The 25,547-nt window shown below is 37.0% G+C and overlaps 1 protein-coding gene across 14 annotated transcripts in view; it reads left to right on the forward strand.

Annotated features, from left to right (window-relative positions):
- Positions 1 to 4,140: 4,140 nt before the first annotated feature.
- ryr1b (ryanodine receptor 1b (skeletal)) overlaps positions 4,141 to 25,547 on the forward strand; it is a 112,146-nt gene continuing 90,739 nt past the window's right edge. For 12 of the 14 annotated variants that reach the window (XM_082181319.1, XM_082181327.1, XM_082181329.1 and 9 more), the window contains exon 1: positions 4,141 to 4,413. In XM_082181319.1, coding sequence (XP_082037445.1) covers positions 4,366 to 4,413 — 48 coding nt within the window. In that variant the 5' untranslated portion in view covers positions 4,141 to 4,365. The remainder of the gene's footprint in view (positions 4,414 to 25,547) is intronic. The other 2 variants (XM_082181320.1, XM_082181321.1) reach the window with 1 other exon arrangement.

Below are 25,547 nucleotides of genomic sequence, written 5' to 3' on the forward strand. Positions count from 1 at the left end.
CCACAGGTAAATGAGTGAGCCTTCGGGTGTGTTTTCCACGAATTTCCGCGTACAGTATAATCGTCGCGTGTCTGTACCTGCGGTTTCTGTTCATTTGTTCAGCCCGGGGTCCATTTTTAATTCTCTTCATCCCTTCTTTTTCTCTCTTTAACAGTAAGGTAGTGTCTCCAGGGTTGAATCCCTCCACGTGCAGCTGGAGCGGGACACTGAAAGGATGCCTTGTTGAAGATGGAGGAGAGGAGATGATAGGAAAGACTGCTGCATGTGTGTCCGTGCGTGTGTCTGCATGCAAACTCTGTGGGAACCTGTGCCCATGTGTGTGTGTGCATTCACACAGAGGTGGGATTCTCCTACGAGCCAGACGAAGGGGGGCTTCTGTCGGTTGAAGGATGAGTGTGAATTAATCAACCGCCATCTTTCAGAATGACACCTAGAATATCAATTCTGTGAAATGTGTCTCGTCGGCTCTGGACGCAGATATATCTGAGTCGTTGCAGAAGCATTCGTGTGTTGTGTGAATATGTGACTTTTTTTCCACCACAAATGAACTTGCAACAGAGCCCTTGCTCATCACTCCACCTTTGTTTACTTCCTCAAATGGTTAAACTAGTCTTTCATATGGCTAGGAAGCACTTGCACTGGCTTATTTTACTGAGGTAAATCTGAGGGAGGAGGGTGTATTTGTCAGCAACAGGTGGAGCTGGACTTTTCAAATTGCTTATCTTTGTAGATTTTCTCTTTTTGACATCTTCAGCAAGTTTCTCGCTGCACATTCTGCAATTGCGATTGCATAACTCAAGAAACCACATCTGCACCCGACATCAGTGTTAAAAATGATCCATGTATTCATAGAAATAAAACTAAATTGTCCCCTCAGCTAAAATAGTACGAGAAACTGGTTCTATCAAGCCCATACATGATATTAATTGCTTCATCTGTTGTTGGAACACAAATGTAGCAAATATTATTAGCAAACTATGGGTTTCACCAAAATACCATAGTTACTATCTAGTTATTGCTTCTACAAAAAATGTGGTAACTTGATATTAGGAAACAGTCTTATATATAGGCCTGTGTATAGACTATATTTCTATACAAAGTTTCTTTCTTTTGTTTCTCATTTTATGTTTTATTAAAAAAATAAAATAAAAATAATGCAGTTTTATGCACATATTAATTGAGACTACAGTGATAATAGGCTAGATTAAACATGTATTTATCATAGTGCACTGCAGACCTGTCCAAGTGATCAGGAAAAACAGCTGCGAGGTGATTAAAATGGTGAAACACTTGAAATAATTGTTGACAAGTTAGCATATATACACAATCTTTATAAACAAATCAATTATTACTTTTTAATCACATGGTCAAATAATGAAAGTTGTGATTGGTCGCTAAGCTCGTTTCTGACCGGAAATGGAGGCAGTTGGAACGGAAGTTTTGAGAAACCAGTCAGGACTTTTTTCCATTCAGGAAAAGGAGGAATTAAATGTGAAATCATTAATAACTTCTTTTTTTTTAAATGATCAATGTCATTAATATCTATGTAAGTTTAAGTCAATTAAGTTTAGCTTTTCATTTAAAAAGCCGTAATGCAGTTGTCAAGCCGTAATTGAATATGAATACCGTCGGGAAGCGTTTTTTTTTTGTAAATTATAGTGAAACCAGTTATTTCAATATCATATATGGAGTAGTATATTATTATGTATCATAGTCTTATGTATTATAAAACAATAAATTATATCATATTTAAACATAGCCTGGCTACTGTAAATAATTCTAGCTTCTGTTTTCTTTCTGTAGAGAGTTTATGAGGGGATACACTGCCATCTAGCGGTGACTCTGAAGGACTACAGGATGGCGCTCAGCAAATGCACTCGGGTTCCCAGTCTTCATTACGTGATGTCTGAGCATGCTCTCTGAAGTTCAGACTCCCCCAAAATCCATCAGCATCCCTGTTACTCCATACTCTGATGTAGTTGCTGTTGGGCTTAGGAGAGAGGAGGGACACGCACGGAGATGACACTTAGATGGAGATTGTGGAGGTGAGGAGTGATGCCAGCTGTCATATTTCATTGTGTTCGTGGTCTGTGTGAGTGTGTGTGAGTGTGTTGATGAGTGCAGCACGTTGGCTGATTGTCCTAGAGTAATTTTAGGGGTGTGTTGCTTATGCAGCTGTCATTCTGTCTAGCCGGCCGGTGGTCTCTGTGTGTGTCTGTGCATGCAGAACAGGGAAATATGATTGCTATATGATTAGCTCTATCTATCTATCTATCTATCTATCTATCTATCTATCTATCTATCTATCTATCTATCTATCTATCTATCTATCTATCTATCTATCTATCTACCGGTATCTACCGGTATCTACCTACCTACCTACCTACCTATCTATCTATCTATCTATCTATCTATCTATCTATCTATCTATCTATCTATCTATCTATCTATCTATCTATCTATCTATCTATCTATCTATCATTAATTGCTTGTTTAATTGGTCTGCTGGCTCAGTGCCCTGTTAGGCTGTTGGGTTGATTTTATTTTCATCATTTACATTTCGTTCCTGATCCAGAGTCTTAAAATGACATTATAATATGGATAGTGTATACAGTATTTTCCAAACGAAAAGATTTTCTGCATTAGAGAAAGGTCATCAGACAAAAGTCATTATACTACGACAGAATTCTGAGAATTTTTCACCTACATTTTTGCATGTAGCCATTTGTATTCTAATACAATTTGTATCATACATGTACTAAATTATATTTTAATATACATTCTAAATTATATATATATATATATATATATATATATATATATATATATATATATATATAAACCTAATTATTATAACCTATAATTATTATAGGTTTGGACATAAACCTATTTATATATATATATATATATATGTATTAATATAATTAATTTAAATAACTGTAGCATTTAAAATCTATATTATTTATTACATTTGTTTAAATATATAAATATATTTGTATTATAATCAGTTGTTTAAGCAGCAATTAGGTTTATATATATATATATATATATATATATAATGATAACAGATATTAATATATAAAGAACATATTTTTTATAATTATATATAAATAAAAAACTATATATAAAACAAATATATAATCAGATTTTATAAATATATATATATATATATATATATATATATATATATATATATATATATATATATATATATTTCAAATACAGTGCCAGAAATAAAGTTCTTAAAAAAAATTATATAAAATGAATTATAACATTTAAAAATGTATATTAATTATTACATTTATGTAAAAATAATCCGTTTTTTTTATGCAGCAATTAGGTAAAAAAAATGATAAAAATAAAATTATATATATATATATATATATATATATAACCAGAACATTAATATTCATTAATATATTGATATTTATGTCAAATACAGTGCCAGAAATAAAGTTCTTAAAAAAATCTTATAAATAAATAAATTATTACATTTAAAAATGTATATTAATTATTACATTTATTTAAAAATAATCAGTTTTTTAGGCAGCAATTAGGTATAAAAAAAACAAATATATATATATATATATATATATATATATATATATAACCAGAACATTAATATTCATTAATATATTGATATTTATTTCAAATACGGTGCTAGAATAAAGATTCATTGATTTGAATGTGTTTGTGTTAATTGTCCGTCTGTGTTCTGCTTCAGTCACAGCGCGTGCTGAGGACACATCTGTGCCCAATATATCTGTCTGTGTGCGCCCCACATCAGGACTCCACTGTGGCCGAGCCGTTTACCGTGTGTTTGTGCACAAATATCGCTATAGTTCTATCACTAGTTCTGGAAAACTCAACAAATGTAGATTTTGATGAATTCTGCTGTAATTCTGATTTCTTGTATGCCTGTACGAGTACATGTGTGTCTTAGTGTCTTCTCCGCCAGACATCATCACACACAAGCACATTTTCCATTTATAGCTCATTAGACTTGTGCGAGGATCAGTTTTAGGCAAAGGGGGTGGCCCACTTGTGCAAATATGGTTGCAGTGTGTGAGTGTGTAAGAAGGTAGAGCAGGATCTCAGAGAGAGAGAGAGAGAGAGAGAGAGAGAGAGAGAGAGAGAGAGAGAGAGAGAGAGAGGAGCAGTGCTGAATCTTCTGTCACTCTCTCTCACTCCACCGTGAGAGCTACAGGAGGACTCACGCTGTCCTCCAGCACACCCACACACACACACACACACACACACACACACTGAGAGAGAGAGAGAGAGAGAAGACACTGAAACACTGAAGACAAAACGGAAGGATTTTCTGATTTCTCCTGAGGAGCTGCGAATAACCCTCGGAGAAGGATGGCAGAGGGAGAGGGGGGAGATGAAGAGATACAGTTCCTACGGACGGTGAGTGTCGCTTGACCTGCTTTTGACTCAATAATGATGTTGTTTGCGAAGGACTCAAAGTTGAATCTCAACGAAAATTTACTATTTTTTCACTATCATCATGTCTCCCCCCAGTATTTAGACTAGTGGTTAAGTAGTGTAGGTAAATATTAAAATGCAAGATTCTTGAACTTTTATATCTCGTTCCCCTCAATCTTGAACTTTTGGTTAAATTATTGCTGTTGTAAATGGTTAGGAATGTTCCTGCATGCGAGTGTCGATCTGTTCGTTCGTTTTTAAGCATGCATGCTAATTTATTTGTCAAGTGCTTGACACCCTAATATATATTGTGTTAACTCCCCCATCCACACTCTCCTGGCTTATTCAGGCTGAATTGTGTAATACTGTGGTGTTTTTGGACAATTTTACAAGCCTGTTTCTCATCCTGTATTTAGTTGACTATTTTTATGGTGGCCCACTTGTCTTCTGGTCTGGTTATGGACTTGATAGTCTGCCTAACAACTCAGTGAGGGACGACGTCTCTTATTAGGGACATGTCCTGCTTTTGTTATTGCTGACTGTGAACTCATATTGTGAGTGCTGCATCTTTCCACATATTCTTCCAGAAGATTCTGTCATCCGATGGATGTATGTGAATGTGTGTGGATGGACAGCGGCTGGTGCATCTGTTTGTATCGTTAGCTATTTTTACCTCAGGAAAGGAGAGACTTTTAGAAGTGGAGAGTAAGACGCTCCTTGAGAGGGGGGACAGCTGGCCTCTGCCCTCATCTCTCAAACTGAGCAGTGCACAGACAATCTACAGAGTTGGACGGACTCGGGGGGGAAAAGGACGTACAAGAAGAACAAGAAGAATTGGAATTATACAGCATTTGTGACATAAATTAGGAGATTGAGAGAAATTTGAAACTGAGATTGTCAGGGGCCGGGGCCCACTAGGGGGCCTCAGCAAACTTCCAATGGGAGCCACACGATAACTTAAAAGTTATAAAAAATTATATATTCAGGGCCTTAAAGGGATACTTCACCGATTCGCATTAAGCTTTGTATCAGTAGAAACCCGGTAATATTTTGGAATGACCGTGCTTCCCTCCCTCATGTCCCCCTGAGACGAGAGATTTCTGGATTGTGTTTCTGGAAAAAAAACTCAGATGACGCAAAAATCATCATTTAGAGGCTTTTTTGTCCAGAGGCGAGAGACTCCAGCCAGTAGGAGGAGCTCGTTCCGCATGTGTTCAACCCGCCCATAGGGGGATCTCACGATAAAACGCCGACTAGTAGCCTAGTTGTATCATTTCTTCCGATACTGCCCTCTGTAACCGGTAGGCGTGGCTTGGGAGTGGCCTCGTAGGGCAGCGAAGCAAGTGCATTCTGGGAGTTGTTGTCTTTCATCCACATGAGCCAAAAATACATTTTCTGGCTTTTCTCAGTCTAGAAGGCACCAACTTCTAAAATAATTTCACATTTCTACTACATAAATGACCCAATATAAATGCACATTCATCTTTCCAGCGGTGAAATATCCCTTTAATTTCTTTTTTTTCTCCAGTTTTTCCCCCCCAAAAATTATTACATTTATCTCGCCTAAATGTTTGCGCTAATAACCTGCCATATGTAGCTCTCTAACAGAGTTCATTGTAAAGCATCATCTATTGTGAAAGGTCGTTTCATGATGGTTGTTGAAGCTGTGCTGGAATGTACCGTGTCTATTAATGGGTAAAGCTACAGCTAGTCAGCTTCAGATCCTTTCCATCTAAACTGGTTATATCTCTTAAGCCAAGTAGAGAATGTTTTATTAGCAGTTCTTCTTTTTTTTTGAAGAAGAAGAAGATAATGTTCTTGAAACTTCTGGAATCACAAAATAAATCATGGTTAATTCATTTAATATATATAGAGACCCTTGGCTCCTTCTTTTTTTGAAAATGGCATTTAGCTAATGTCAAAAATCACATTAAATAGGTTAGGTTCCTAAGAAGATTATAGATTATTAATGCAAAAGGCCCCCAAGGCTGTGTGTTGCAGGGACTTGTATCACGGGTAAGAGGTGTTCTTATTTTCTAAAAAACTATTACCAGGCTTTAACTGAGATAAAATCCCTAGACACAAAGTCCTATTTTATAATATTGCTTGTAAAATGGTGGAAACAGTAATATGAAGAAAATGAGAGACACCAATGTACCATTAACAGTTAAATGTATTAATAATTAAGCAATACGTGGCATTTCCTTTTCTTTTATTAGATCATTATATTAAAAAAGAAGTTAATTCTGAGTAATGAGTAACTTGAGTAGTTTAGCTAGTAGGTTTTATTTTTTTTATTTTTTTATGAAGTTGTTGTTTAAAAAAAATTATTATAAAAATAATTTCCTATAATTTACAGTAAATAACATATATTCACAGTTGCCAAGCAATGTAGCATCCAATCAGAATTTCGAGTTGTAGCTGACAGTTTTATAAATTGATGCGCTGGATGCTGAAGACCGTCTTTTGAGACGTCAGTCTGGACGACTGTCAATCCATTTGGCCAGTGGGATCAGCGGATCTCTCATAATACTCCCTCACGCCTCATTTAGGAATGCTAATTAGAGCTTTATGTGGATGACAATGCTGCAAAGAATCCCTCACGCCTTTATGATCAAAGGTCAGATTTTTATATTCTTCATTAGACACCAATACACCAAGTCTCACAGCTGTTCTGAGCCCACACGTGCGTAAAGACACTTTTGTATTGTTGTCGGGAAGGGAAGGGAAGGGAAGGGAAGGGAAGGATGCAGACTATAGAAGTGAAGTTTTTTTACAGGCATCATTAGATTTCGAATGAACATTTTGCTCCTTCGTTTACATGAATTATTAATTAAGTTGTGTTTTATGGCTGATGTTTAGTGTCATCTGGTGTGAAGGAAGTCTTTGACTATATTTGTGTGTGTGTGTGTGTGTGTGTGTGTTAGAAATTGGCCACTTCTTCCTCTTAACTCCCACATACTCGCCCTGTTTTTTTTTTATATCACTGTATGAGGACTGGAAAAGAGGGATGAGTGGAAGGGAAAGAGGAGAGTATATGTAGTACATATTCTGTCACTGTGATTTAATAATTATGGACCCTGTAGCAGTAATCCATCTTTATTAGTTTTTCTGCTTTTTACTTAACTTAACTTAAATATTTTTTTGTTTATTTTCAATCTTCATCTGCATAAATGACAAATAGAACATCATTCTAATGAAGTGTGTTGTTTATGTGAGATTTACAGTGCAATGAAGGTATTGTGTGCTGTGCGGAGAGTGTGTGTACCTGCTGTAATCCATACAGTGACTCAGCATGTGTGGGTCAGTCAAGAACGGGCAGTTTTCTGAAGGGCTCAACTGTGTGTGTCCTTGGGGGAATCCTTTCAGGAAAGCCCTTTGTTTTTTTTTACTGACATCTTCGGTTTCTGAGACATGCCATGGCACTCTTTCACAATAATGTTTCATCCCTAGTGTTCTTAGGGGCCGTTCTGCACTACTTTCCCATTGTTTATGTCTATGTAAAAAGTTAAAAGAAGTTAAACTTTTAAAAAACACGTCCCTAGACCTTGCATTTTTATGCCCTGTTCTTCGTGAATTGCCCCTTATGGTGCCATTATGCAATCAATAGCCACTTTTCCACCATTGGGCAGAGCGGTAAGGAATGGTTCCAGTTATATTTCCACTTGAGCCTGGTTCGGCACATTTTGGGTGTTTTCACACCTACAGATCGTTTGTTTTGTTCCGAAACAAAGACTTAATTTGTTACAATGTTGCATTTTCTTCTTGGTTCGGTTCACTTTCACGAGGCAACCTTTCAAAGCGTACCAAAATGGTGGTTTAAGCAAGTCACATGTGAGTACAACTGTCTTCTTATTAGTAAGTTTTTCCTCTGCATCATCCATCACGATGCTTGACAGGTTCGCTCCATGAGCTTATTGTGCCTTTATTTGTAACTGTCGAGTATATGAATGTAGCCGTCATTCCTGCTGTTAAATTATATAGTACATTTGTATTAATACTGCAGCAAATTCAATCACTCTCTCTCTGGATCTCGCAGTGCTGTCTAGAGGTTATCTGTGTCAAGACACACGCAAACATATGAATGTTATAATGCATCTAGAGCAGGAATCAAGGCTTTATCGGGACAGCATTCTCGCACGGAGAAGCACAATTACACAGCATTTTATTCTCTTTTTGTTTTCAACTGTGATAGCTAATGTGCTCCCTCAAAGAATCAGACACTTCTGCTATTTATTTAGCACATTTCCCGTTATTAATTATAATACCATTTGGGCCATTCGGTCGGATTGCTTTCACACCTCAAGCGAACCACCCCAGAGTTCGTTTGGGGCGATTGTTTTGGTGCAGATCCGAGAGCGATTGCCGTGTTTACATATGCCTAAACGAACCAAACCAAGGGAGAAAACGCATCAGGTTCGGAAACAAACGCTCGGTTGTGAAAGCACCCCCTGTTTTCGGAATGGTTTGGCCCAAAGGTGCAAAAGTGGCCAATGTTGTCATGACATAATTTTCATGCGGCTACAGAATCACAATGCATTTATGGCTCAGGTGATTGACACAAAAAAATATATTTAAAAACACTTTAGTTTAGGATCCAATTCCCACTATTAACTAGTTGTTTATTAGCATATTACTATGATATTGGCTATTTGTTCTTATAATTGACATATTAAAGCTTTATTCTGCATGTCCATATTCTACATCCTTTAATCCTACCCAATACCTAAACTTAACAACTACCTTACTAACTATTAATAAGCAGGAATTTAGGAGTTTATTGAGGCAAAAGTCGTAGTTAATAGTTAATAGTGAGAACTGGACCCTAATCTAAAGTGTGACCAAAATACCCAATACCAAAGATGCCATATTTTCAAAGGAGGTCCTGCGCCAGCCAAGCCACTGCTATTGAGACGAATGTGAGTGCTACCGGAGCTTCCTCCAGGTTTTACTGAGCTCCTTAAAGGTGTTGAAAATAAAGCACTGGAAAAGAGAGAGAGAATAGCATCAGTGGTGTTGGAGTGCATTTGAGGGGGTATTCGGGTTCCAGGCTATAACAGCCGTTTCCTTTTATAGTTCCACCACTATAAGCGCCTGACACTCAGGAGGGAGAGCAAGAGAGTCTGTGTCCTACTTCGTCTTTGCCTGAATCCATAGGGAGGACAGCGAGTATATGTGTGTTTTTACATGTGTGTGTTGCACATGAGGCATAAAAAAAGCATCTAAGAATTGTGAACTGGAGCCTGTAATCACTTCTAAATGATAATTTATTGATTTGTGCATGTGTAATAGAGAACAAAATAAGGGTAAAGAGAGAGAAAGGCAGTTAGTGTAGGAGCTACTGTTACACGGTGTTGTAGTCAGGTCACCAACTGTCGAGTCCGAGTCGAGTCTCGAGTCCCCAGTGTTCGAGTCCGAGTCCAAGTCCGAGTCTCCAAAGAAGAGTCTGAGTCGAGTCCGAGTCGAGTCACCATTACCTTAGTTCGAGTCCGAGTCGAGTCTCGAGTCACCAAAGAAGAGTCCGAGTCGAGTCACCATTACCTTAGTTCGAGTCCGAATCGAGTCTCGAGTCCCCTGTGTTCGAGTCCGAGTCGAATCTCTAGTCACCAAAGAAGAGTCCGAGTCGAGTCACCATTACCTTAGTTCGAGTCCGAATCGAGTCTCAAGTCCCCAGTGTTCAAGTCCAGGTCGAGTCTTGAGTCACCAAAGAAGAGTCAGAGTCGATTCACCATTACCTTAGTTCGAGTCCGAGTCGAGTCTCGAGTCACCAAAGAAGAGTCCGAGTCGAGTCACCATTACCTTAGTTCGAGTCCGAGTCGAGTCTCGAGTCCCCTGTGTTCGAGTCCGAGTCGAATCTCTAGTCACCAAAGAAGAGTCCGAGTCGAGTCACCATTACCTTAGTTCGAGTCCGAATCGAGTCTCAAGTCCCCAGTGTTCAAGTCCAGGTCGAGTCTTGAGTCACCAAAGAAGAGTCCGAGTCGAGTCACCATTACCTTAGTTCGAGTCCGAATCGAGTCTCAAGTCCCCAGTGTTCAAGTCCAGGTCGAGTCTTGAGTCACCAAAGAAGAGTCAGAGTCGATTCACCATTACCTTAGTTCGAGTCCGAGTCGAGTCTCGAGTCACCAAAGAAGAGTCCGAGTCGAGTCACCATTACCTTAGTTCGAGTCCGAGTCGAGTCTCGAGTCCCCTGTGTTCGAGTCCGAGTCGAATCTCTAGTCACCAAAGAAGAGTCCGAGTCGAGTCACCATTACCTTAGTTCGAGTCCGAATCAAGTCTCAAGTCCCCAGTGTTCAAGTCCAGGTCGAGTCTTGAGTCACCAAAGAAGAGTCCGAGTCGAGTCACCATTACCTGAGTTCGAGTCCGAGTCCAGTCTCGAGTCCCCAGTGTTCGAGTCCAAGTCAAGTCATCAAGGTTGAGTCTGTGTTACTTATATTTCAAGACTGCCTACATTTCTCCACTCTGGCACCTTTGAAGAGCTGATATAATTATAAAAGGGGGACTACATTAAACAAAAATGGCACCACTGTCACGATTGCAAAGGGAGTTTATTTACTGATTTTTTTTTCTGCCACAGCATATTTTTTTCATTGATTACATATACACTTTGCAACACAGTCATTTTCCAAATGTGAACATGTAGTAGGGAAGGGAGGCCGCGAATCATGCAGTAGTGAAATTAAGAGCGAGAATGCAGCGTTAAGTGAGTGACGTCAGTGAGTGTGTTGTCAAGCAAGGAGAGCAGTAGCGGTGTCCGACTGAGAAGCGTATGTGTGGCTGTGAGGGGAAAAAGAGATCCCGGCCGGTCTTGGAGCCCAAAACAGGAAAAGTGTAACATCTTATATCAAATTTTTAAAACCTATTTAGTCAGAAACTTCATCCAATGTCATTCATTTGATGAATGCTCAAGTCCGCGAGTCCAAGTCAAGTCAGGAGTCCAAAGAATAGGGACTCGAGTACTCCATCACTACTGTGACATAATGAGCATTTAAACATCTCACACTCTTAGGGAATATGGTATTACGGTGTTTAACTGATTTATTTAAAATGTTGTACGTTTTATCTCTTAAGATGGATTTTTGTGATGATCAGCCTCAGAAATGAGGCGAGAAGGATCTAGAAGCACTAATTTTAGTGCTCAGTTATGCAGATAGAGCCCACAATAATGGCCTGTCCGTCACAGGGGACTCTTCATGGGCAGAGTGTGAGGTGTGTGTGTGTGTGTGTGTGTGTGTGTGTGTGTGTGTGTGTGTGTGTGTGTGTGTGTGTGATGGAGGATTAGACCATGAGCTCTTCAGAAGATTCCTCAGGTCTTGAGTGTGTAAAGCAGCAGTCTTCCTTGGGCTTATATTTTGCTTAGCCCACAGATGATCGAATCTACACCTCAGCCCTAACAGACCATCTGTTCAGAGACATAGATTTGTGTGCTCTGTCATGACCACATCTTTACAATAAACAGGTGTTCCCTCTGCGAGCACTCCAGAAACTCGCTTACGTCAGCCAGAAACTTTTGCTGACCCCTTGAGTCCACTACTGCACTGTAATGTGTGAAGGAAAATTACTCATGGTTCAGATTATAACACATAACAGCTTCGTAGCTTTTCTCATGTTCCTCTGTTGTAAGTCGCTTTGAGTAGAAGCATCTGCTATAAATGCATAAATGTAGATGTTGATCTTGGTACCAACATGAATATATGACATTAAAAACAGTCATTGTAGAATATTTTATCTACTCATCATCAATATTGTGTTTTTTAAGTCATTTATTCAGTTCATGATGTTTATTTGTAACAGCAAAGGCTCATTTCTTTCATTGCTATGCTATGTTCACAATCGTTATTTACACAGTTATTAATCTACACTGTAAAACAATCAAGTTGATCATTTATTTTAAGGTGTAGTGTTACACTATACATGTACTTACTATAGTAATAACAGTAAATTATGCATTACTAGCAGCTAAACCTAACGCTAACCTTACCTTAAAGTAAAATAAAAAAACATTAGCTAAAACATCTATGAGTTTGGAATAACAAAAATGTATTCCCTTGTTTTAACCAAAAACACCAATTATTCAAGTGCATCATCAGTGATCAGACCCTCATTTGTGACCCTGGACCACAAAACCAGTCACGAGTCGCACGGGTATATTTGTGGCAATAGCCAACAATACATTGTAAGGGTCAAAATGATCTATTTGTCTTTTATGCTAAAAATCATTAGGATATTAAGTAAAGATCATGTTCCATGAAGATATTTTGTATTTTTCCTACCGTAAATATATAAAAACATTTATTTTTGTGAGTGAATGCAGCACAATCGCCAACATAAATGGACAACTTTAAAGGAGATTTTCTCAATGTTTAGATTTTTTTGCACACTCAGATTCCAGATTTTCAAATAGTTGTATCTCGGCCAAATACTCTCCTATCCTAACAAACCATACATCGATGGAAAGCTTATTTATTCATTGGTCAAATGATCTAAAAATGTTTTACCCATGTGACTGGTTTTGTGGTCCAGGGTCACATATTAACTTTTTCTATACATTTGATAGTTCAATTAACCTTTAAAGTAGAGTTTGTCTGACAAAATAGATTATTTAGTTTGTAATAAAGTATTTTACATAATTAAAGGTAGGGAGACGATTTCGGAGAGGCAAAGCTTTGAAAGCATAAGGGCGAATTCCAAATGGCGTTTTTGGGGCTTTCCAAACAAAAGTGAACAACTGGATCACTTCACGAAGAGCCTTTCCACAAGCTTATCAGCGATGGGTGCATGCAATGGTCACTTCAAGGAAGTAATTGTATCCTTTACGGTCATGTGACCCAGGGTGATGAATTCTTGTGATTAATTTTGAAGCTAGATGATGGGAGAGTTTGAGTTAACGTATAAAGAGGATAATTCAAGTTGTTCTGTTTTGTCACATTTTTGTCATAAATGTCATATGATGTTTAAACAAGTTTCAGGTAAGAAATGTGTTTGATAGTAGGTACGTTAGGTAAATGTGACGACATGCAGGGTTCAAAGAAGGCAAGTTTTAAAGTTGAGAGCAGAGAGGAAGTTCACTCAACTTACAGTTTGTTGTATTTCATTGCACTTGTTGAAGGGAGCAACATCAATGTTATCTGCCCAATTTTGAAATTAGACTTTAAATGTTTGATTTAATGTTTCTTCATTGTTTCTCTGGATTGTTGGGTCTTTGTAAAAGTAACAGAACAATCTGAAAGCTGGCTAACTTGCATAGAAATAATACTGGTACTCTTCATTGACATCAAAGCAATAGTTTACCATTTTTTGTGCCTTTTCTGTGGAAAATAATGCAAATCTAATTCTTGTTGGATAAACAAAGATCCAATATTCATTAGGATTATTGTTATATTTCTCTAAACAATGACCCATAAGCACATGATCGAGCTTCTGTGAGTCAAACTATTAAAATTCTGTTGGTGAAGTCATGGTTATGACTCATAAAACTGCGGATGTTTCATGTTTAAGGGCTCTAGATGTTTTCAACAGTTGATGAAACTGCATCAGTGATGAGAGCCTTTATAAGTGCCTCTCATATAGACCCCTGGGACAGAGAGATAGTAGTTACTAGGCCTGTGTACACAAAGTCTACACAATTTGTTTGTTTTATCAACCAAATGTCACAGTTGTGTTCTTCTTCTTCTTCTTTGGTGTTTTACGGCAGTTGGCATCCAAAATCACAGTTGTGTTTCTGTCTGAGTCTTGTTTTCATTAGTCACATGTCTTCCTTTGTTCTGTTTTCCCGCCACTCCTTTGTTTCCACGGTAACCTTTCATTAGTTCATCTGTCACACCTGTTTCCTCATTAGTCTTGTCAGCTGTGTTTCCCTGATCTGTTTCTATGTATTTAAGTATTTATGTATTTAAGCCCTGTGTGTTACCTTGTTCATGGTCCGATTTCTGTCATATTATGTGTGTGTGAACTTCTATGTACCAGTTTGATTTATATTTTGAGTAAAAGTTTGCATTGGAACTTTTGATTCTTGTTCGTCTTCTGCCTGCACCACAACGTGACACCAAAGTTTGTCATATTTTAATTTTTTTCATCACTGTGCCATTAATCAGTATTTTAATATCAAAAGATTTAAATTTTTTGTCAGATGTTACACTGTAAATGTAGTATTTTGTGAACAAAAAATATTGAGCTGTTTCACTCACTGAGCAAATATATTCATATAAAGTAAATTTTGCAATGATTTTAGTTTAATTTTTTATTTGACCATTATATGTTTCTTAAAGACTGCATCATTAGACTAGTTTTGCGATCTCTGTCTCTGTGTCTCTGTCTTTGTCTCTGTCTCTGTCTCTCTCTCTCTCTCTCTCTCTCTCTCTCTGTTTTAATAGGCTAGATTAAACGATTTAAATAGTCATGACATAAGAAATCAAATTTGCCTTGATCTTTTGACATATAAGAGGTCTTTGTACCATTAAAACATCCTGCAAGTTTCAAATCTTAAAACATCCTCTTCATTATGAACAAAATATTTATTCAATCAAGCTTCAAAAAGGGCTTGTTTGGATACTGTGGGGTTGTGATGTCACACTGTCAAATAGGCCCTCATTTGTATATTACTGCCTCCAGTTCTACATCATCGTACCATAGGCTCCGCCCACTGGCGCTCAGTCGCTTAATGGCTGACATTCACCTACTGGATGTGAGGTTCGCACCAAAAGCAAATAGAAGCCATTATAATGTCTGACGCTGTCTACACTGATACAGTATACAGATGTGTGTTCAGTTTCTGACTCACTCCACACTAGTGTTGTCACGATACCAAAATTATTGTTTCGATACCGATACCAAGTCAAGTATTGCGATTTCGATACTTTTTCGATACTTTTCCTGAAAAGGGAGAAACACTCTCAAATATCATTGCTGTGCTTTATTTTAAAACTGGGACAACATTCTAATCATATAACACACTAATAAATGAACATATGAACAGCAGATATATTAAACATTTGAACAAAATATGAAATATAAAAATATAAAAAATAAATTAGAGCAATGACATTCAAGGTAAATTTTTTTATAAATTTAGCAGCATTATCTCATTTATCATAAGAAACATAAGAGCTTTATCTTGATTCTGAACTTTGAATAAAAATATGAACAGCGATTATATTAAACAATGTTTAATATTGGTAACATATGATAAGCCTCATTGGTGATATATTTGACATGTGGGGAGAGAGTTGTGGAAGGCCTATACTTCATGTTAAACATAAATATATAGCAATAGCAGCAAAGACAACGTCGGCAGTGTTGACGGCAAAATAGGCTACAGAATACATTTATATTGTATTTATGTCAAAACTTTCAAACATCAAAATGTCATTTATTAATATGTATTCGTGTCAAAATGACATAGAAACATCTTTTCCTATTCTATTTTGCCTGGAAACGCTTCCAACACGCTTGCGTGTCGCGTGAAAAATAGGCATCGGTTCTATTTCTAGCATGCACACGTTTTCCGCGCGTCTCGAGCTGCGCCCAGACGCGTGTGTCACGCAGGCAGTTAACATGGGAGCCGAAATAAAAACGGACACGACACGCAGCCAGTGTGTCGCCGGCATTACAAATCTGGAAGGCGGTCTTTCTTAGAAGTATCGATACTAATAAATTAAGGAATCGTGACGTTTTTCATTTCCGATTTACTTTTGAAGTATCGGTTCACCGTGCAACAGAGAAAGGTAGGCAACGTACTTCCACATGTCACTCCTCGCGTCATCTATTTCTACGAGTCGTGGACCACTTGTGCTCGCACATGCAGCCATCTCGCTGTAGTGTTTTGTCACATGACACTGACAGCGGCAGGTTCTTTGCTGCGTGCGTCAGGAAAAAAACAGACGTCCATATGGGAGGCGTTTTTTTTTTTTTTTTTAAGTATCGATACTGATAAATTTAGGTATCGTGACGTTTTTAATTTCCGAGTATCGCGATACTTTTGAAGTATCGGTACACCGTGCAACACTACTCCACACACTTGAGTCTGTCGACAACAGGACAAATGATAAGCCCCTTTCACACAGAGATTCCGGAAAATACACGGATAAAGTGACCCGGGATTTGACCCGGGTTCGTTTGATTTTGGTCATTCACACTGCCAGTGATTTTCCGGAATCAGAGAGTGCGTTCACACACAACCCGTAAAAATGCCGTAAAGACACGTGACATCGATGTGACTTGTAATCTCAGCAGCGTCTTAAGTTTGCTTATGAGCTGCCATCTCTCTCTCGAGAAACCACGCCTGTGCATTTGTTTCTCTGATTCGATCATAAACTTGCGCATTACGTACCGTTTCACAGCTGGAGAACGAGCCCGGCTTCAGCGTCATCACTACGACACGGCATTATTACGGCTTTTGTTCACACAGCGCGCGTTCCGGGACTGAACACGGCAATGTTACTAGGTCCCGACCCGGCATCGATCCCGGCATAAATCCCGGGTCGAGTTTGCGTTCACACAGAAGGCGCTCTGGCAATTTGCCGGCAATTTGCCGGGTTCAAAGCGCTGTGTGAAAGGGGCTATAGAGTGAAAGAACGTTCGTTTTGACATTTAAACAGCTTGTTTGCTCATTTCTGTAGACACTTCAGAGGATACCAGCGTCAGGAACTGGTGAATAGTTTGTGGATAGTCATGGATTGGGTCGCAGGATTATATGTTTGTTCAGAGCATTTGACTGCAGATGTTTTGTAAAAGAGGCACAGTGTAATGGAGAGTTCGGAAAGAAGTTTTTATTGAAAGATGAAGCAGTAACTCGTGCAATAGCGAGTGGGTGATGATACTATTTCCTATGCAATTAATTTAGCCAATCATAACATTGGCCGTTTACTGACAAGCCTTGAAGGAGCAGCGCCTTAAAACGGATCATTTCAGACTGAATGAGGATTGAAAAGAATTGTTTTTCCACATATGTTTTTTTTTTGTGTGTGTGCTAAAAACTTAATTAACATGAGTGAACCTTAAGGAACATATTAAAATAAAATAAAAATCCATGCCATGACCCCTTTAAACTTCAGTAGCAAAGTTTAAAGTTGGTAGTTTTGATTAATTTAGGGTAAACTGTCAATTGCAATGAATCATTTCACATGTTTATAAATTAAAATGATTAAATCATACATTTTGAAGTTCATAAAAATAATGTGAATAACATTTGTATAAACAATGCAGTTTGGGGTCAGTAGTATTTAAAAAATGTTTTTTTAACAATACATAAATACAGTAAATACAGCAACATTGTAAATTATAATATTACATTTAAAAGAAAAACTGTATATATTTTAAAATGTAAAAAAAAATTCTGTGATGCAAAGCTGAATTTTCAGCATCATTACTCTAGTTTCAGTGTCACATGATCCTTCAGAAATCATTCTTATATGCAGATTTGCTGCTCGAGAAACTTTTATTATTACGCTGCTTCAAATTTGTCTGGAAACTGTGATACTTTTTTTCAGGATTCTTTGATGTATAGAAAGTTAAAAAGAACAGCATTTATTTAAAAAATAAATATTTTGTAACAATATCTGTATACTGTCACTTTTAATCAATTGAATACACCCTTCTTGAATAACAGCAGCCTATTAAGTCTTTTTTCATAATGCTTTCTGTAGAGCGGTGTGTGACAGGTTTCAGCAGTTGAAGAAGTTGTTGTAGTATAATAGTATGTTGTAGTTAATGCTTGGTTTTCTGTGTGGCTGTGGGATCTCAGACCCTCCTCTGCCCTGAAAGAGCCTCTGAACTATCTGCCAGTCAGCAGTGGAGGGGAATGTGAGAATGACAGGTGCACTCGCCTAAAATAGCAATGCTGAGGAGTGGGGGAAGGCCCAGGGCAGAGAGAGAGAGAGAGAGAGAGAGAGAGAGAGAGAGAGTAAAGATGGATGAAATTGGAAGGTATCAGCAAAACATGTTTAGGGCCAAGAGGACTGCAGTACTGTTTCAAGTGAAGTTAATGTTGTGTTTAGGCCTGAAAATAAATAAATATTTAAACTTTTAAAGCATGAAAAAGGTGCATTTGTAAGTGTGGGCGTTTGAGAGAGACTCTTAAGTTTCTTGTCAGGTAGAGTAATAACCAAAGTGGCCTCATAAAATATTTGGACACTGAAGTCATAGTTTAAAATGTATGAATGTGGCCAGTATGCCACTGAATGTGATGAAATATCAAACCAAATGGCATTTATTTTAAAGAAAGATGCATAAAAAAGTATTTATGCTGTTCAAAATTAAAGCCCTATCCGGACGGTAATTGTTTATCATGTGGACGTCTGTAAAAATACATTTGAATGGCACCTCAGTGATAAAACTCATGCATCAGATGGAGATCAAAATGATTATTAGATTATCTCTCAAAATGATGTACAGTATGTCATTTAAAAAATGTGGAAATTAGCATAAATAAGTTAATGCAACCTCGTATTTACACGAGGTCAACATAACACTGCTTGGTTTATATTCCTAATACATATTTTAAAATTTAATTGCATACCTGTTGCTGTCATAACATTGACCCATTTTATGCTTTTCTTCTCTTTCTCCTTTTTGTTCTTAACAGCAATGTTGAAATATTGTTCTTGTAAATACTTTCCAGCATTTCAATAAAAAATTGTCTTTAAAATGCAAATTACCACGAATTGTAACAGTTGTCGTACGGTGCTCGGCAGTGGTCAAAAAACGATTTAAACAGTGAATTTTGAATTGATCTCTTCTTGTAAACTTAGAGATCAGCAATTAAATCACCACACGACCTTGGTGTTCATCAAAAAAACATAAGGGAATTCGGCAGGGGATTTTTAGGCGGGTGGTGGGAGAAAAACTGACATTTTGTATTCAAATGCCGTACATCCCTATGAGAAACAATTACCATCCTAATATGGATGAAGACAAAGTATTTAGCTTCTTTCTGTTGTCAAATGTTAGTGGATCTTTAAAGGTAATGTGATGAACTGCACCTGTGGTTATTCTACGATGACACCTGTGTGAACTGACTTTTTATACATCCACTAAAGATCCCCTCGACATCAGTCGGTTGAAAGGAATAGCAGCAAAAAGTGAAATTACTTGGTAGAAAAAAATATTTATAGATGCCATTTGGTTTGATATTTTACTATTGTCCAAATGCTTTTTGAGTCCCCTGTATGCTACTACTATGTATATCTGCTCATTTTCCTCTTTGAAGACAGTCTGCCTATGAATACAGACATTCAAAATCTTCGTACAGTGGCTCATTTGCAGATCATTTCTGTCAGCTTGCCTGTTTCTGGTGCGTATGTAGCTGTCAAAATGCTGCCAGTCGTTAAAAAGCAGTGAAGTAGGACACTGACAACCGTTTTGTCGTTCTCTTCACCTGCTGTGGTCCTGTCTTCATGGTAAGTGATATCATGCGCACACGTTCCTCTGATGCTAGAAAATATATGCCACTCTTGAAAGCTGTCTTATTTCTGGAGCTGTTGGAATGAAGAGTTAGTAGGTGCCGCACGGAGCCAGCGAAGACGTTTCTTGTTGCTTGTCCTCTTTTTCCGTTCAGGATATCATTAGATTTTGGTTACTTGCTAAAAAAAGAAAGAAAAGAATGGTAGAAATAACAACAACTCTTTTCACTCAGGTTTCCCAAAAAAATAACTAAACTGGACAAACTATAGTCTCTTTAAAAATTGTTTTGGAATATGATATTATGTCTATGTCCTACAGAATACATATATATACATTATATATATATATATTTGAGCATAATGTTTGCTTAATTACTGTTAACTCATTGTTCTGTCAAATAGATTAATCGCGATTAATCACATCTAACACAAAAATGTTTAATTATATAATATGTGTATGTTTTTATTTATTTATATATATATATATACAGTACATATATATATATATATACACATACATGCACACACATATATACTTTTATGTTAGATGTCATTAATCGCAAATAATCGATTTGACAGCACTAAAATATTTACAGGTAATTGTACTCCTACTGTCACTAATTACATAATTATTGGTAAGTTTTGATTGCAAAATATCTCAAAAAGGTCACAAATGGTAGTGTTTTTGTCGAAACAATGAAAGTCAATGTTAGTCAATGTGAATATGTGCATGAGGGTGAGTAAATGATGACAGAATTTTTTTTTTTTTTATAAACTATGCCTTTAATGACTACTGAATGATGTCATCGGGTGGGTTCATAGAGCGCCGCAGGGATGATGTATTTTTGTGAGCCTGCATCACCCTGGTTCCCTCGACAAAAGCACAATACGATTTTTCCATTGGCTTTTGGATTATTGCGGACAATAGGGTCTGTGACTAACAAAAGTTTATAATCCTTACACGTTTTGTTCATCATGATAATCTTCACAAATTGAATCCAAAAATACAATCACTATTAGAAAAAAAAGCCACACCATAGTTGTGCATGGCTTCAACTAAGCTTCCCATAACTCTTTATTTAAAAAAAAAACATTTTCCCTGAAAGTTTGAGTTAGAATCATTTGCAAGCGCGTGATTTAAAGACCCATTGAATTCGGGACAATGGAACTGGAAGTGCTAAAATTCTCTTTCCAGCTTTTGGCCTACAAAAATACACCATCCTTGCCATATATATATATATATATATAAACATAGATGCCTCATTAGTGTCTGTTCTATGGACTGCTATATATAAGCCATCCGCCATAGTCGGACCATGAGAGCGAGTTCACTGCATCTGCAACCTAGTGTGTGTGAATATCTATATCTGCAATAGACATTAGCAGATGATTTTAACAGCATTTAGTTTATTATTAGTGTGATAATTCTACAAATGGATATTGCATATTGAGTTATACGTAAAAACACGAATCAAGCACATTCTCGCCTCTGAAAGGTTATCCCATTTCGTCTTAGTTGGCTGTCATTTGCTGCTCAATGCAGTGACATTTTCTATGAAAATGACTTGTTTTGTTTGTGTGAGTGATGAACAGTGTCAAGTTAACTGTTTTGTTGAAAGGAATCTTGTACATCTCTATGATCATTGCATGACTCCATATGTAATGAGCAACTTCCGACAGGAAAACAATATAACCGTCACCCCCATAAACACCACAGAGCCTGCATGACTACAGGCTGCCCACCTATAGAGGAAGTGACATTTTGTATTGGGAAGCCGTTGCAGGGGGTCCCGCGTGTAAAGAGTGATGTGCCTTTATGGTCCGGGTTAGTCGGGACAGACAAAGGCATTTTAAAAGGGAAAGTCTTTAATGCACCAGCCCCTCCTCCTCCTTCCTATCGACTCTGGTTAATCCACCCACACCATCCCTCCATCTGTCCCTGTCAGCGCTCAGTGAAGGCCAGAGTCACAATGAGGGGATCTGGCTTGAAGAGGTCTTGATCAGCACACTGGAGGAGAAGGGGAATCCCCACACCGATTCTAATAATAACCCTGTTGTGTGTTTTGATGGAGCGCTCTGCATTGACTCTTTCCCTCCTGAAGGCTGTTACATTATTATGTTTATACGTGCTTGATCGGTCGGTGGTTTTTTTAGGTTTGTTGCAGCGCATTTTGTTTCTTGTGTCACTTTATAATGAAGGCTAGTCTCTGTCAATGTTAAGCCATAGTATTGCAGCTACAACATGAACAAATCTAAATGAATATATCAATTTTTTGTTTTGTTTATGAAACTGATTGTAGTCCTGGATGCTGATTGGTTGCTACAGTGTTCCAGTGATGATAATGAACAAGTACTGATACTTAATATTGTTCGGACAATAATAGTAGAGGAGCAGAACTAACTGTTGTCCAGTGTAATAAAAACTATGATGCAAAACATCTGTTTACACACACCACCATTCAAACACATGGGGTTGGTAAGATTTTTTTAGTGTTTTAAAAAAAAGTCTCTTATGCTCACCAAGGGTGCATTTAATTGAGAACAGTAAAAACAGTATTAATATTGTGAATTTTTAAACAACTATTAATTAGTAAACATTACATAATATTATATATATTGTTTTTTATTTCTATATATATTTCTATATATATAGTGATTCAAAGCTGAATTTTCATCATCATTACTCCAGTTTTCGGTGTCACATGATCCTTCAGAAATCATTTTAATATAATGATTTGCTGCTCAAGAAGCATTTCTTCTTCTTCTTCTTCTTCTTCTTATTTTTAAATTTTTTTTTATGAAACTGACACCATTCAAAAGTGTTCTGTTTCAAAATATAGTCTTGAGCATAAGAAACTTCTTTCAGAAACATAAAAAAATCATAATTATTCCAAACTTTTGGCCAGTAATATATACTGAATGTATATATTACTTATCGTGCATTAAAATATTTATAGGTAATTGAACTCAGTCACTGGAAATAATTAAATTATTTTATAATTGTTGAAAAGTTTTTATTGCAAAATGTCACTTATGACATAACAAATTTTGAGAAAGCCACTCTAATTTCAGTCATTTTGGGCTGCATCAATCTTAGATGTTCTGTGCAACCCTGGTGAGACTGCCTTGTACTATGTTCAGTGGTCTCGTATTTCTGTTCCTATTGTTGAATTGCTACACAACATATCATTTTAATGAGAATGTCAATGTTGAGTGCAGTGTTCCTGAAGGGAGACGATATACACTGGTATAATGGGAAAACACATCAATAAGTAACCGCTTCGAATCATTTGGCTACCGTGGTCTTGCACAACTTTGTTCTCATCCAGTAACACCCCCCAGCTTCTCCTGACCCCACTGAGACCTTTGTGACATCAGTGGTGATCAAACACCTGCGCCTCTCGTTCTCTCTGACACCCACAGGTGCCACAGCACGTCTGTAAACACAGTTTGCTCATTTATGTCAGCTCACAGTCTATTAAACTCAACTGGTGGGTTGCAATTGAGGACCACTGCACTCAATATGTATTTAGTTATTTGAATAGGGATAGATACAGTATACATAAGCTATGTTTCCATCCAAAGTTGCAAATTTGACTCGTTTCCATCTCTTGTGTTCAAGAGAACAAATTCCTGGGAAACTGGTGCAAAATATCTGTATTAAAAGTGGAAGTTGCTGCAATCAGGGAAGAAACTCTGGCTCTGTTTTCCTACATCATGACTTGCATCTCAGAGCGTCAGACGAAACACAATAAACGTCATGTTCTTTTGTGTTGAGATGCTGGTGTTTCTTAGGCATTTCAGAATGATCAAACCAACATTTGATTGGTCCGCTGGTGAGTTATCCAATCACATCCACTGTTGGAAGCAAAGTCATGTTAGTGTTTTGTTGTGCATCAAGGGATTTATTCGATAAATGTGTTTTCATCATAGTTTATGTGCATTACTGGATAAAATATTTATCCACCTCAGTTGAGCGAATACATTTTTTTAATTTGCATTTTTTAAATTTAAGCACATCTTGGCGTTTCCATCAAGCGTTTCTTATACAATATCCCAAAATATGCATAAAAGTAGGTGAACAGCCATCTAATGCAAGTATCATAGAGTTTGTTGTTGAGAAAGCCATTATCTATATTTTATTAATAATGGTAGTATATCTTTTTTGCATGCCAGGTATACAACTGATATCATTTTTTTGCTACTGATTTTTGAAATTCTAATTTTGATGCAAGGATGAATAATTCTAGATGGAAATATAATAATATTTATTTTAATAAATACAAATATTTTTTTTAATATATTTTTAGAAATGGAATAACTATGTGAGTGTACAAATGTATTCATTATTTTTATGTCATAACAAAATGGAGCCTGTATTTGCATACTGTATATATATAAAATTGTTCCTTGTTTTTTTTTAATGTTTTTGCGAATGGGATAGTTTTTTCTTTATGTGGATGAACAGAATGCAGTCATCTGTTGGTTTGGATGCTATATATTGTTATATCTTTATAGTTATTGTTCTTGGTATAAACAGGCCGTATGAACAAGATTATGTGTGTATGCACCTTTTGTGAAATGCTATTATTATTTCCGGCAGGAATGCAAAATTATTATTGAGTGACGCCCACTGTGAAGATATTTATTGTTACACAGTTACAGTATATCTCTGCCCACTTATTTAAAATAATTCCCTAAGAGTATTTAAGGTTGTCTTGCTGTGACTCGAGACCTAAGTATGGTTTGGCTGTAATTTTACACCTGTCTGAAGAGGCAGAAATAAGTCTGACATGTTGATAAGTCCCAGGTTTTTGGTCCGGTGTTCATCCAAGTTCCTCCCACACTCTTTGTTCACTGTAATCTGCATGAGCTCTGAAGCATTTAAGCAACACATTAGCGCTGATTGTTGGGGTCCTGTGGTGTAAAGTGTTCTGCATCTGTCAGATCCCAGCCTATTTATACAGGGATGAGCTAAGATCATGAGGCTCAGCACAGCAGCTTACCATGAGACCGGCGTATCAGACAGCAAAGTCTCAGAATACTTTAGTGCTCGGTACAGACGTTAGTAATGGTTCTTGTTCATTCATAAAAGATTTGTGTATGATTTTAGTCTTTCTCAAAAGCAGCATCATACTTATGGAGATGCTCAATACTGTATGTTGGTAAAGTTGTTATATTGGTAGAGATCAGTATAGTATATATTTTAAGGGGTCATGACATGAGAAATCAAATTGACCTTGATCTTTTGACATATAAGAGGTCTTTGTACCATTAAAACATCCTGCAAGTTTCAGAGCTTAACACATCCTCCTCATATAAGCAAAGCATTTATTTAATCAAAACAGCTTGTTTTGATATTGCAGGATCTATGACGTCACGTGGGCAAATACATTTGCATATGACCAGGCTTGGGAGGGTTACTTTAAAAATGTATTCCGTTACAGTTACAAATTACTTCATGAAAAAAGTATTCAGTAACGTAATCCAAGTACCACAATATGAAAGTAATGTAATCTGATTACTTTTGGATTACTTCAAGGTCACATATATAAAGTCAAGCAAGAAGAAATATAATTTTTTTGAAAACCTTTTATTTATTAAGAATTTGGTCCAGTGTAAAATATTGGCAAAATATAAACTATTTAAGAAAATGTCATATAGCTGTAAGTAACTATGTTGTAGCTAAAAACCTATTAAAACTAAGCAATCATATGTCTC

This window comes from Leuciscus leuciscus (assembly GCF_965113295.1).
Source record: "Leuciscus leuciscus genome assembly, chromosome: 10".
Lineage (NCBI taxonomy): Eukaryota > Metazoa > Chordata > Actinopteri > Cypriniformes > Leuciscidae > Leuciscus > Leuciscus leuciscus.